The sequence below is a fragment of the Solanum lycopersicum genome, chromosome 7 (genome assembly GCF_036512215.1).
Source record: "Solanum lycopersicum chromosome 7, SLM_r2.1".
Classification (NCBI taxonomy): Eukaryota; Viridiplantae; Streptophyta; class Magnoliopsida; order Solanales; family Solanaceae; genus Solanum; species Solanum lycopersicum.
This window is the reverse complement of record NC_090806.1, coordinates 4,502,173-4,517,466: the sequence shown is the minus strand read 5'-3', so window position 1 is coordinate 4,517,466 and position 15,294 is coordinate 4,502,173. Positions and strand designations below refer to the sequence as shown.

Genomic DNA, 15,294 nt, shown 5'->3' with positions numbered 1-15,294 from the left:
TATTGTTGTATATCGTATGTATCACACATAAATCTTGGGGTTTGACGTTATAAATATAATCAATTCCTTAAGTCTGTTTTGTTTATTTCAAAATATATGTATTTTTTCACTTTTCATCAATATAATTTATTTATTTATTGTCGTAGCGTTCACAATTGTAAAGGATCAGGACATAGCATATATAGTTTATATTTGAGAGTCCCAATTCACAATTGTAAAAATTTGTATCACAATAGGTGGTGTAAAAAATTGTATCTCAATTGTGAAGGATTATATCTTTTCACATTTTTTACTATTAAATGCTAAATATACTTGATATGCAATAATTAAATTCTTTGAAAAAATAATTTTTATTTCATAAGTTTTAAAAGTCTTTTTTAAGTTAGAAATTTAGTTTCACCCTTTTGAAAGTGGAATTCATATGAATTACATATATTAAAGATATTGTTGGACTTTATTATATAATAACCATAACTTTAAGGTCAAAAATAAAGATTTCAAAAGGAATAAGCATATAAACTTGGGTGTACAAAAGCAGAATTGATCGATAAATCGAACCGAAAAAATTGTTATTAGGTTATTGGGTAAATTAATAACTTACCCAATAACTCAATAAGACAAATAATAATTTATTATTTTAACCACCCTAATTATTAAATATCAATAATTTAATATATAATTAGACCTATAATTATATTAAATTATTAGTACTCTACCAACTTTACACTAACCCGTTTAATATTTACTCAAAATTTAAAGATTAAAGTAAGGGGTTCACAGTTAAGTTGAAACATTTTAGTGGAGCTAGCCATCAAATTTCAATTGAAATGGTAGTAAATGTATTTTTCAAAAAAAAAAAAAGACCTTTTAATGTGAAATGCAATAGTTGATATACATATTATACATTTATTATACATTTTTTTAATTGAAAAAATTTAACTTGTGCAAAAATCTTTTTATTTTCATGATTAAACATCCATTTAAACTTAATTAAGATGTATAAGTGAAATTTTATATCAATTTCAAATATTTAAATATTCATATGTGAACTGTTAAGCCTTAAAAAGATATTGAACCGTAACCAACATAAAAACCTTTTGTCATTATGTCGCCAATCCGAACTGTTCAAAAAACTCATAAGGAAAAATTACATGAATTAGTACATTTTAATAAATAATTACTGATTTTAGCAATACTTTTTATTTATTACTATTCATAACAATACTATGTTAAATCTGCAATATATATTAAAAGTAAATTATGTATACAATATATATGAATTATAATTGATTTTCAAAATATATTATGTTTGGTAAAAATTTGACACATTGTATTATAAGTGTATTAAAATGTGTGATAAATGGATTATCTTTCATTAAATTTTATATTATATGTGAATAAAAAATTATTCTTTGTAATATGAATTAAACTCGTATTATAAATAAATTAAAAATGATCAAATAAAAAAAATATTACTACTATAAATAATAAATATTTTTTTATTATAATATATTTACGTATATTTCCCAAACTCGTAACTCCCCGTTGTTTATTTTCGCCATGTAGAAGTAGTCAAATTCGATCAAAACTAGTTATATACACAAAAAAGACAAAATTGAAACTCAAATTTCTCAGCGGTTACCTCTATATTCGTGCAAATTTATCATTTTTCTCCCATCTAAAAATACAGCTCAGTTTTATTGCTCTTTTGTTTAAAATTACACTGAATATTAAATTTTTAGAAAAAAAAGTCAATTTTTTTAACTATGCCTTATTAAAGATTAAAGTAAGGGGTCCACAGTTAAGTTGAAACATTTTAAGTGGAGCTAGCCATCAAATTTCAATTGAAATGGTAGTAAAATGTATTTTCAAAAAAAAAGAAAGATCTTTTGATGTGAAATGCAATAGTTGATATACATATTATACGTTTATTATACATTTTTTTAATTGAAAAAATTTAACTTATTACAAAAATCTTTTTATTTTCATGATTAAACATCCATTTAAACTTAATTAAGATGTATAAGTGAAATTTTATATCAATTTCAAATATTTAAGTATTCATATGTGAACTGTTAAGCCTTAAAAAAATATTGAACCGTAACCAACATAAAAACCTTTTGTCATTATGTCACCAATCCGAACTGTTCCAAAAACTCGAAAGGAAAAAGTACATGAATTAGTAAATTTAAATAAATAATTACTGATTCTAGTAATATTTTTTATTTATTATTATTCATAGCAATACTATGTTAAATCTGGAATATGTATTAAAAGTAAATTATGTATACAATATATATGAATTATAATTGTTTTTCAAAATATAATATATTTGTTTGATAAAAATTTGACTCATTGTATTATAAGTGTATTAAAATGTGTGATAAATGAATTTATCTTTCATTAAATTTTGTATTATATGTGAATAAAAAATTACTCTTTGTAATATGAATTAAACTCTTATTATAAATAAATTAAAAATGATCAAGTAAAAAAAAATATTATTGCTATAAATGATAATTTTTTTTATTATAATATATTTACGTAAGTTTACCATAACCTCCACATTGTTTTTTTTTCGCCATGCAGAAGTAGTCAAATTCGATCAAAATTAGTTATATAAACAAAAAAAACAAAATTGAAACTCAAATTTCTCAGCGGTTACCTCTATATTCGTGCAAATTTATCATTTTTCTCCCACCTAAAAATACAGCTCAATTTTATTACTCTTTTATTTAAAATTATACTGAACATTAAATTTTTAGAAAAAAGTCAATTTTTTTTTAATTTATGCCTTATTAAAGATTAAATAAATATTAAGATAATACTCCCTCCATCTGTTTTTACTTTGACAAATTTTGTTAGACACACATATTAAGAAAATTATGATTGGTGCAGTGAATTTATTGTTTTAAACTATTAATCAAATATATTTACTCATTGTATTTTTCAAAGACACTAACTTAACAGTAATAAATTGATGATGAAATAGGATGAAAGAAATTGTCCTTTCTTGATTTGTTAAAAATAGACAAATAAAAAAATATTTGATAAGTAATATAGGGACGGAAAAACATTATTTATTATATCATTTTGTTTTCTCCTATTTTATCTTCATTTTGACTTAACTCACATATTAAGAATTTATGATTGTCTGCTGTGTTGAATTTACCATTTTAAAGTATTATTCAAATATATTTACTCATTATATTTTTTCTCAACACTAACTCAATGTTAATAAATTAATGATGCAACAGAAAGAACTTTTTTTTAATTATTTCTTGGTTTGTCAGAAATGACCAAAAAAGGAAAAAAATTAAAAATATTTGATAAGTAAATAGGGCAATATTATTCATGTACATTGTTTTGTTTTCTTTCTATTTTATCTTATTTTTTACTTAGACTCACATATTGAGAAAAAAATGATTAGCATAGTGAATTTATCATTTTAAATTATTATCTAAATATACTAACTCATTATGTTTTACAAAGACACTAATTCAATGTAAATAAATTGATGATAAAATAAAAAAAAAAGAACAATCCTTTTTTTATTGGTAAAAAACGATAAATAAATAAAAAAATTAAAAAAATATTTAACAAATAAATAGGGACAAAAAAGATATTATCTATTACATCATTTTGTTTTTTTCCTATTTTATCATCATTTTGACTTGACTCACGTATTAAGAAAATATGATTGCCTGTGTTGACTTTACCATTTTAAACTATTATTCAAATATATTTACTTACTATAATTTTTTTAATATACTAACTCAATGTTAATAAAATAGAAAAAAATTTATACCTTTTTTGATTTGTCAAAAAATGACAAAGAAAAAGAAAAATAAAATTTAAAAATATTTGACAAGTAAATAGAGTCAACATTATTTATATACATCATTTAGTTTTCTTCCTATTTTATCATCATTTTGACTTGATTCACATATTAAGAAAATAATAATGATCTGATATAGCAAATTTATATTTTTCAAAGACACTAAGTCAATATTAATAAACGAAAAAAATAAAAAAAATCGTTGTTAGTCAAAAACCAAAAATAAAAAGCAAATAAAATTAAAAAATATTTGACAAATAAATAGAGACGGATAAACCTTATTTATTACATCATTCTGTTTTTTTCCTTGAGAAGAAGTGTTTACAAGTTAAATGAGTCAGTTTGTTTTTGTGTATAGAGAGAGCGTTTTTTCATTTTTTCAGAAAAATTGAGTTAGGTGAGGAGAAGGAAGGAAGACGAAGAGAGAAAAATGTCGAGCTCTGTGGAGATGAATGAAGTTGTGTCCATTGAGCTTCCAGCTCCAAATGGTTGGTTGAAAAGGGTATGTTTTTTTTTCTCTTCTTTCTGTTCTGTTTTTTTCATTTTTATTGTTATTGTTTCAGTTTTTTTTTTTTGGTTGATTTTACTGTTGTTTTTTGTGTTTGGCATTGAAATTTGATGATTTTATGAAAAGGGTTTTGTGGGTTTGTTCTAATTTGTTGTTTTTTCTTCAGGTTGAAATTTTTTTAATTATAGTTTCATGTTATTTTAGGTGTTTGGCATCAAATTCCCCTTTGTTCTGAAAAGGGTTTTGATTAATTTTGTGTGGTTATGTAGCCTGTTGTGATTTTTGAGTGTTCATGTGATAGTTTTGTTGATGAGAAGGATAGTTAACTGGGTTGTCTGGTCTTGTTAAATGTAGATTTTTGTGCTGCAATTGTTGTGAATTTAGGAAATGGGGTATATCTTTGTTTAGATATTTTCCTACTTCTGGAAGATTGAGTTAGGATGGAGTATGAGAAGTTTTGATTGTTACTAACTTCATGATTCAGCTGAATTCACAGAAGTTTTTGGGGGTTGTGTGTTGTTTAGGGATGGCAAATGGGGGCAAACCTGCATAAACCCGCAAAGAATACGACCCGCCCCACCTAGCAAAGTTTGTTTTTTTCTCAACACGCCTCCACCTAGCAAAATTTGTTGTTATTCAAACCGCCTCGCCTTAGCTAAAGTTGTTGTTTTTCAACATATCTTGCGTAGCAAAATTTGTTGTTTTTCAACTCGTCTAGCCTGTCCTAATTTGTTGTTTTTCAACTCGCCTCACCTAGGAAAATTTGTTGTTTTTCAACCCACCCCGCATGAATTGTTTTCTCCTACTTTCTTCATAAGAATGTTTATTACAGTCTAGACTTATGTTCAAAACACAAATGTTTTGATCTAAAATAGACCCAAATTGTAAAAAATAAAGTATTTTTTTTCTCATATCAGAAATGCTATGAAGAAGTCAGCCTCTGTATACTTTTCATTTCTTTTCTTTTCCTTTTGTGGATAGTAAAATTGGATAAAGAAAATCATTTAAACAAAATGTTAATGCAAAATGAATCCAGACCCCTTGCATTGTTTGGTGCCACAAAAATCCAAACTTGCACTAGCAGATCCAGGTTAAGTTTAACACTTCAACTAGCAGATAATTTGGACAGACTTATGTAGAACTGGATCATTAAATAAATGCAAAACTCATTTTTCAAGTTTTTTTTTAATAATAAAACAGTTGTAATTAGGATTTAAAGACAATCCAAAAAGAGATTGTATAAGCATCCGATTCAAGAGGTTGAGTACAAGATTCATGGTGTAATCAAACTTAAAACTTATGAAAGGAAGAAAGCTGAATCCCATCCGCCCCGCAAGCCACAAAAATATCTTTTTTCTTAAACTTAACCACCCACACAACTCCAAACCTGTTCGTCCCTGCAAAGGGTCAAACCCGCACCACTCTGCCCCACTGCCACTCCTGGTTGTTTTGTCTGTTATAAGTAAAGATTTCCTTTTTAAAATTGTAAAGAGAGTGCTATTTAGCGTTAAAACGGTATATAAGACTGGACAGCTCAAGCTTAAAAACTCTTAACTTGCCTACCAGTTGACCACCATAACCAATGAAGACAGTCCCTAACCAAAGGGGACTGAATCAACTGGTAGACAAATTAGAGTGTTAAAGCTTGAGTTGTCTAGTAGTCCTACATATCTTTTTACAAGTTGGGGTAGGGGGCTTCCCTGTGAGGGGGGGGGGGGGGATAAAGTGGTATTAAGAGAAATAACCTAGCCTTTTAAACCAAAAATTGGAAGTGAAAAAACTTCAGTCCTGACTTATTAATTGGCTTTGAAAACCATGGCTTCAGGGAAGTGAAGTTTCTTAAGAGTGGAATCTAAAGAACTACCTGTCTGACGGTTTCAAGATGTACCAGAAATGATCCTTTTGTAATTTAAGTTTGTATTTAAATACTCAATCTGCAACTTTTCTTGATGGAGGATAATGTGCTGCTTCTTTCTATTTTTCAGATCCTGCAATTTAATTAAAGTTGAGACTTTGTTTACAAAAAGGACTTCTCAAGTCCTTTTATTAGTATCTAAAAAGATGAATAAGCTAATTCACATATCAAAATAGACTCTAACTGTTATGATTCTAATTAAAGGAAACAGGACCGCCTGATTCACTTTCAGAAGTTCTGTCTTTTATACGAAACTGTCAACTTGTACTTGGATAGGCTCAAGCTTATTGAAACTTGCTTTTGGTTGAGTTTAAGCTTTGGACTTGAATATTAAACCAAAATGCTCCAAAGCTAATTGTCTTATTGCATCTAATTATAATAACATACTTCCTTCTCGTCAAACGGCGGATAGCTTTTTGGTAAGGACCGTTCACCTCCAACCATAATGATTGGTGGTTTGAGTCACACGGTAGAAAAAGTGGGAAAGGATCATGTTGGGCAGCTTGGTTTAGGGGTCTGGGAGGTGAGTTAACCATGAAAAACTATATGTATTTTCATGGTTTACTAAGTTAGTTGATTCATTGCGGGTACTTATCCAATACGTGTGTGGAAGTATCGGATAGGAGTATGTCAAACTTTTTGCTATAAGTTTAGCATATGTTGAAGAAAGTTTTGAGTCCCTTGCTTCGTCTCTATTTTGTGGGATCTCATTGTTAAAGGATTCTCCACATTCACCCTCTGCCGTCACCCTCCTCCATCAAGAATTTATGCACTTTTAGTTGTGCTCCAGAACTAGGCTCAAAAACTCTTGAGGCAATTGGAGCTAAATTAAAGCTTGCTACTTGTTAGATTTTGTGCAGGATGGCCAACTTAATGATACATGAACTTGGATGTTCTTCGATCGAATATATGTTTAAATTTTGGCACTTTTTAAGTGTGTCATCAGATATCATAATGAGGTACCAATACAAATGTTGCATCCCTTTTTGACACTTTCTGTAAAGAGGCAAGATGAGAAGTCCATGGAACACTGGTTCAGCTTGGCTCAATTAGGACTAGTTTCACCATATGGGGTCGTATGGTTTGTGAACAAGTTATATAGGGTTTATAATGTGGGATTAATGCCGCTTCAGGATTTTCTCAACTGGCAAAAATTGAGGGACTTGTGTCTTAGGTCACAAGTTTCAGCTTTATGCCAAGTGAACTTGATGTCGCTATTGGCTTTGGGCCAGCACTGTTGCTGCTTGTAGTTCAGCATTCGATATCGTCAAGACTCCTACAAAAATTGCAGCCAGACGCTGAAAGAAAATTCCCGTACTCTGATTCTTTCGGCTACTCCATGAAAATATTTAAGGCAGGAGGACTTCTCGAACTCTACAATGGATTTCCTGCACATTGGATTCAGTTCTCCCTTGTGTGATGATGACTCTAATTTTCCTTAAACAAATTCAGGAGGTGGAGACGAAAATTGGAACGGTCAACAGCCGCATCCACTCCAGTTTAGTCTCTATATTTTGAGCAGTCGCCTTATTGTCGTGGTGTTGTTTTCTTAGTTTATGTAAATTCATGCCTTCGAAGTGGATAGGTACACTTCAAGATTTTTTTTCCGGAAAAACCCTACTTCATTGTGAATATTCTTTTAAGGTTGTACTTTATGTACTATTCATGTTGCAGTAGATATTTGGAGCTGCATCAATTTGGTATGTCTTTCTCTTTCTTGAGCTCAAACTAGTTACTAAGACCTTTGTTTTGTGAGTACCTCTCATTCTCCTCCACCCCACACACGTGCAAAAAGAAAGAAAAGAGAAGAAGGAACTAAGAAGTCTGATGAAAGCAACTTTCTTTAAGGCTTGTGGACAATGATTAACACACAAATCCTGGAAAAAGCTGGATTGACAACCTTGAAAACCAAGGATTGAATCTTAAACGTTGGTGAAGGTACCAAGTACATATGCAGTTAGGAGGTTGCAAGTACATGATAGGTTCTCACTTGGATCCTTTCTTTTAGGACAACTGTGGTGTCGGGGCTAGCTTGACGCACCTCGACTAATTCCACGGGATACCTGACACCTCCCATCAACAACTGGTATAAGGTAACTATCTACCAAGGCTAGGACAATTCGGGAAAAAATCACCTAGTTTGTTGTCTCTATTAGGTTTCAACCTCAGAACTCATTGTTCTCCATTCACTTCATTGACCACTGCCACATTATTGGGTGCTCCCTAGACTCTTTTGGTAGCACACACATAAGATCAGTGTTATTATAGGTTAAATGCAAATAAAAGAGAGTTTATTCGAGGTTTTAAGCGATAACACAAATAAAGAACGAATTTAACGAAGAAAGATGAACGAAGAAAAAATAAATATGCTAAGCGATTGGAATTTTAAGTCACGGACTTGATTTCCTGTTAGTGGACTTGAAGCTCAAACTTCGTATCAATGCACCAACAGGTGATAAGTCGTCCACTGCAAGAAAGGGAATATCATGACTTGTTACTGCATTAATACCTATTCGAAGTTTAAGCTTTGAAGTCCATAAACCTCATTCGAGTGAAATGGGATACATCCATGCTTCTCAACTTTCATGATTGGAGAATCATGATTTGGGATAGCTCTCTACCCTTTATGGTCATAGAATTATCTCTTGAAGACCTCCCATTTGTCACCTATCTTGCAATTATCACTGTTAGTCCCATTTTCTATAATAATGCAGTGTATCAAGAAAATATCTTTTTAAATAATGTTTTGTATCCATGCATTTCGTCACATTTTATTTTCTTCCTATTACCAACCTCCTGTTTTACTAGATTTGTAAATCCACCCATAGCATCTTGATATTCTTCCATAAAGCTACATATTGAGATGAATTAGTCTTGGCTTTTCGTGTCATACTTAGCTTTGATAACCAACAACAACATACCCTGTGTAACCCCACAGGTGAAGTATGGGGAAGGTAAGATGTACGCAGAGAAGGGTTACAAGAATAAAAAAAATAACAACAACATATCTAGATAAAAAAATAAAATGAAGCAACATATTGTAGAAGCACATAGAAGAATAAGAAACTACATGATTGCTAATTACTACTACTATAATAAGGAGAAGAGGATATTGAGCAAGCCCCCTGCCTCCCCCAGTCCTTTTGGAGCTAGCATAGCTGCTGATATGGTATAGCCCTTCTCTAGCCTAGTCTAGGGACCACACTCATCTACGTACTAATCTTCTACTTTAATCCTCATCCTTCTTGCCTTCTTATTTAGGATTTTGTCGGTAGGCGATTGAAGTTGTGTCATGTCTTGTCTATTTACCTATTCTGGGTTCTTTTTCGGTCTACCTCTACCTCTCCTTACTCTTGCTACAACGAACTTCTCACACCTTCCAATGGGCGCATCCGCGTACCTCTTATTCACATGCTTGAACTATCTCAGGCTTTCTTTTCTATAAATCAAGTTCCCATTAAATTTTGTTGCAACTTAAAACCATAAACGATTATCATGTCCAATAAATCATGTTTTCTTTCAGCTAATATGCTACTAAAGAAACCTCTTCAACTAGACAACTTTTGGAGACCACAATATTCCTCTTTTACCTCAAAAGATTTATAGGTCATCAACCTACAAAATGTTGGATGTTGGCACATTGTTTCCTATGTCCCTAATTTGATTATGATGGAATACTTGACACAAGTGATGCAACATTTAATTCATTAAATCTACCTATCAACAAAATCGAAAGTATTGTTCGACAAAATTTAGTAAAACCAACATTCACTACCGAAAAGGAAAGACCACGCAACACGGTTAACACCTTTTTGGTCTAATTTTCACATAACACATGTGTCACCAATGGTTTTAGCATTAAAAATTTAAAGAAATCAGAACTTCACCTTATTTATTAATTATATTTTCCTATTTCTTTGTAGTATTTGTAGTATACAACTTATCTATTGATTATGTTTCCTATTTCTTTGTAGCTGTAATTAGCAATAAGGAGGTTATTCCTCCATTCACATTTTAGTAGTAGTACGAAGTTATTTCCTTGTTATTAGGTGGGCCGTGGGTGGTTAATCTACTAATGTGCATTTAAAGTTATTTGAATTCAATGAAAAGATAAGCAAAAAATTGTTCTAGTTTTTGAGTACTTTAACTCAAGAGATTGCAGGTTCAAATGAACACCATAGGTCGTATTAAAGGAAACATTTGATTTCATCTTGTAGTGTCCCATAACTAGGTCCATATTAGGGGACCGTAACAACTTGGTATTAGAAACGGGAGTTGTGGGAAATCTGATACAAAAATAACTATGCCAACTGTTGACTTTATTCTGAGAAGAACGTGACCAATTTAGCAAGACAATAAGCTATAAATGCTCGCTTCGATGCACTTCAACATAAAATGGTAGTCACAACCGAGGTTGAAAAGGTAAAGCAGTGGCTACGGGATCAGGGTAAAAACTAGTGAGAATTCCATGATTCCTAAATATACAAAGTTGAATTTTCCACGATCTTGTGGATATGAGGACTCCTTGGGATGGTTGAACATGTGCGAGCATTACTTTCAACACAGGCAAACACCAAGAAAAGGAAAAAAAGGGTCTTGCTTCTTTCGGAAGGAATTGCACAGCTCTAGTTTCTTCAACTAGTGAAAGATATGCCTCAATGATATTGGGATGAGTTCAAATGTCAATATTCATTTTGGACCGCCAATCAAAAGTCAAAAGTTGGAAGAATTGGCCAAGTTACGTCAAATTAGATATGTCCAAGAAAGGTTTGAACAATTGGTTTCGTGGGGTAGTACCCTTATACAAGCACAGAAAAGGGTCTTGCTTCCTTTCATTTGGTGGAAATTGCACAACTCTAGTTTCTTCAACTAGTAAAAGATATGCCTCAACTTTTGACTTCTAATTTGACGTTCATTTTGGACCGCCAATTAGAAGTCAAAAGTTAGAAGAATTGGCCAAGTTATGTCACATTGGATCTGTCCAAGAGGTTTTTTGAACAATTGGTTTCGTGGGTTAGTACCCTTGTACAAGCACAAAATAGATGGAATTTTGCATAAATGGTCTTGCTGATTACCTGAGGTCAACTAGTTCTTAGATTGATTGAACTCAGCATAGTTAGAGATTAAAGGACATAGCCTTTCTTTTTATTGCTTGGGTGGAATCAGTTGACAAAAAACTCGAACGTAATTGACTTCTTTCTAATTTAAATAAAGAAAGAGTTGATTTGGAGAAGAACTTGATCCTCTCCTAGCAGTGAAGTGTCATATCCTAGAGTGAGGGCTTTACCGGTCGTTAAGATAGAGTTGGTGCCGGTAGTTGTTCTTGCAAAATTGAGGGAGAGTTGCATAATCCTCCAGATTTGGCTATAGCGGTGAATATTTCCCGACTTTATGAATGCAAGGAACAACCTCTTTGTTTGCAATCATTAGATGCTTGTAGAACAAAGACAACAAATTTCTCACCTCAACAACCACCAGATTTGAAAAACTAACCAAATTTAAAATGGAGGAAAGGTGACTTAAGGGACTCTATTTCAACTGTGACGAATTATTCACTCTGAGCCATAAGTGAAAGGAATTATTTTTGATTGGTTCCATTGATGATGGGGAAGAATTTGCTGGAAAAGAAAGAAATTCTAGTACTTCCCACATTGTGCTCGAGGACAAGTGCAATTTGAAGGAGGGTAGTAATGTTAGAACCCTTTTAGTCTGCTACCAGTTTACGCATGGAAACTTTAAAGAAATCAGAAAGTAGATTACTTAAGCTTATCTATTAATTATGTTTTCCTATTTCTTTGTAGCAGTTATAAGCAGTAAGGAGGTTATTCCTCCTCTTTATAATTTCAATAATAGTGCGAAGTTATTTCCTTGCTATCAAGTGGGTGGATAATCTACCATTATGTTATTTAAAGTAATTTGAATTTCAGTGAAAAGATAAGCAGAAAATTATTCCAGTTTTTGAGTACTTTAACTCGAGAGATTGCAGGTTCTCTCTTAACGAACCAACAACATAGGTTGTATCATGCAGCACCCCATAACTTAGATCCATATTAGGGGACCATAACAACCCACATTGTTCTGACTCCGTATTGGTCTATCTTTCTTCCATTGAACAAGGCATCTGTGATTTCCCTTCTTTGCATGGAGGCATTTCTCACATTCATTGTCAGAATCTGAGACTCTGATATTGTATTAACTGTTCCGTTCTTTCATTCAATACTTTAGCTTCTATCTTGCCCATTAATGATGATAGCATCACTTATTTCTGTATATCTATTGTTCAACCCACTTATTTTACATTTTTTATGAGAATCTTATTTGTCTGTGTGGGTAGCATCCTCTTGTTGGCTTTCTTTGAATATGATTTTACAGATACTAAAATGATGCAGTTGTAGGGTGATGTTGTTATTCATTTACTTGTTTATTAAAATATCTTACTAACTAGATTTGGTGAAATGTCAGTTCTACTTGGGTTGTGGCACAAAATAAGTCTTTCCTCCTAATAATAGTTACGAGTTTCCCTATCCGCAAAAAGATTTACTTGTTTTAATGCTTATTTCACTCCTCATCTATTTACATGGAAGGCATTATGACCAGCAGTTTTGACAGGGTTGTCTCATTTGTAAAGCTTGTGTTCATTGTAGTACCAAGTTATTGCTTTGGTTTGCACCCAAGTGTTTAATAAAGTTGGTGCAAACCTTAGAGACAGATGTTAAATCCCAGTTGAGACATAAATTACTAACAGATTTCTTCACGTTTGCCTATCCTATGCTTTGATGGGCAGAGTTACCGATGGAATAGCCGAGCTACACAGTAGCTGACTCAGACACTGCCATTTCAAAGAAAGAAAACAAAATTATTGGTTTCACACTTTCTTAACTGTTTCATTCTGTGTTGTCATTTTATATGCATAGACAAAAATGTGTTATTGATTTCAGGGTGCTTTTGGCTTGGTTGCTGTTTCTTTGTTAAATGTATACTACTTGTATATCTATAGTGTGCGCTAGTAGTCTGCAAAATTACTTTGTTTGGGGATTAAGTTGATAAATAAGATTTGAAACTCCTGAGAACCCCATTTGATCAGGAAGAGCTACTCATGTGAAACAGTTGCACTCTGAGCTGTAGTGGGATTGTGCATATTCCAAATTCTGTACTAAAAACAGTCGGAACATGGTGGATATTAGCTGAGCCATAAGTAATATATTATTTGCTTATCAAGAATTTATCATTATCTTCTCCTGATGTTGTTAAGTAGTTTTCTTTCCTTGGGAGCTTTGCCTATTGATTTCCTTTTCCATCTCTCAAGTAGTTCCATGTCTTTCTTAGTTTTTGGTTTTTATTTCTTTTCAATGTTTACTCTCCATTTTAGCAGCCAGCCCAATAAAAGACTAGGAATATAAAAGGAGAATGATGGAGATATTTCAATAACTAATGTCCATTTTTTCTGTTTTTGTACATCAGTTTCTGCCTAAGAAAGGAGGGACGCCAAAGAAAAATGAGATCGTGTTTACTGCACCAACAGGGGAGGAGATTACTACAAAGAAACAGTTGCAGCAGTACCTGAAGTCTCACCCTGGTGGTCCTGCAATCACTGAGTTTGACTGGGGAAGTGGGGAAGCTCCAAGAAGATCCACAAGGATCACTGGAAAGGCAAAGACAGCTCCACTTGCAGCAGAAAGTGTGACTCCAACAAAGCGAAGCAGAAAATCTTCAGCTTCTAAGAAGGATGTGAAAGACAAAAAAGAACAGGAAGAAACTGAGGCAGCAAAGGATGTTGACATGCCAGAAGCTGACAAACAGGAAAAGGATGGTGTGTCTGTGGAAGCTGAAAAACATGAAAAGGATGCTGTGGCTGTGGAAGCTGGAAAACATGAAAAGGATGCTGCGGCTGTGGAAGCTGAAAAGGTGGTCGTACAGAAACATGACGAGGGAAAAGATGAAAACAAGGAAGAAATGCCTTCTACTGATGTCGGTATTGTGAAGGAGAACCAAGCTAAACAGACAAGTCAAGGCCAAACTGAAGATGGTCCTTCCAAAGATGATGCTGTTGAGAAGGATGTTCAAATGGCTGATCATGCTGCTGAGAAGGACTCCAAAATGGCTGATCATACTGCTGCGAAGGATGTCCAAATGGCTGATCATGCAGCTGAGAAGAAAGATGAAATGCATTCTTCTGGTGTTGATGTTGTGGAGGAGAACCAAGCTGAAAAAATGGGTGAAGGCCAAAAGGCAGGAGATGGTCCTTCTAAAGAGGCTGAGGTTGAGAAAGATGACAAAATGTCAGACTGTGTTGCAGAGAAGAAAGATGAAACTTCTGATGTTGATGCTGTGAAAAGTGATGACCCAACTGAAGATGGAAAAGCAGAAGATGCTCCTGCTGATGTGTCTGCGGCTGACAAAAATGTTGGAGATGCTTTCATGGTGAAAGAGGTGCCAATTGGGAAAGCAGCAGATGAAGCTGAAGCAACTGATAACGGGATCAACACCGATGAGATTAACCCTTGAATAGTGACATGGAGCCATTCTCTGCTACCCTCGTACCCTGCTCTCTTATTCTCTCTAACCTCTTACCCTTGTTACTTTTCTCTAGTGACTGTAGTGTTGTTGTCAATGGTAGTACTCTCAGACTGTTCATGAGATATCTGTATGTAATATCGTAGATATAGGTCGTTACTTGCAGCCTGGTCCTCTGAAAGAACTTATAGCTGAAAGAAATATCTGTAAACCTACACCATAGATTTAGACCTTCAGTTGGACAGAACTTGTAACTTGCTGAGATCCATGTAGCATGTTGCGACTGAACTCAGTAACGTAAGTTGTAATAAGTCCTTATTAAGTTAATGTCGAGTCTTAACTATCCAAGTCTCCTTGTTTCTTTAAAATTGCAGGTTTATGCTAGTATGAGCTTGTGGTGGCCTGTGGAGTTGATCTATATTTGATAGCTTCTCAGGTAGTATTTCGTGGTTCCCTTACTTCTTTGCAAAGGTGGGGAGATGCCTGTTTTTATTTTCTGCTTGTGTTTCCTCTTGTTCA

At 32.9% G+C, this 15,294-nt stretch overlaps 1 protein-coding gene across 1 annotated transcript; it reads left to right on the top strand.

The window, feature by feature from the left end:
* The first annotated feature begins 4,152 nt into the window (after positions 1 to 4,152).
* Positions 4,153 to 15,123, top strand: LOC101247233 (methyl-CpG-binding domain-containing protein 11). Its single transcript, XM_004242729.5, has 2 exons — positions 4,153 to 4,340; positions 13,723 to 15,123. Exons 1-2 carry the CDS (start codon positions 4,269 to 4,271, stop codon positions 14,764 to 14,766), a joined length of 1,116 nt encoding a protein of 371 aa, XP_004242777.2. The 5' UTR covers positions 4,153 to 4,268; the 3' UTR covers positions 14,767 to 15,123.
* Positions 15,124 to 15,294: the final 171 nt, after the last annotated feature.

Bases quoted from the DNA above. Each gene is read 5' to 3' on its own strand.
- LOC101247233 (XM_004242729.5), top strand. From the start codon at position 4,269: ATGTCGAGCTCTGTGGAGATGAATGAAGTTGTGTCCATTGAGCTTCCA. The intron at 4,341-13,722 runs GTATGTTTTTTT...TTTGTACATCAG, and splicing joins CAAATGGTTGGTTGAAAAGG to TTTCTGCCTAAGAAAGGAGG.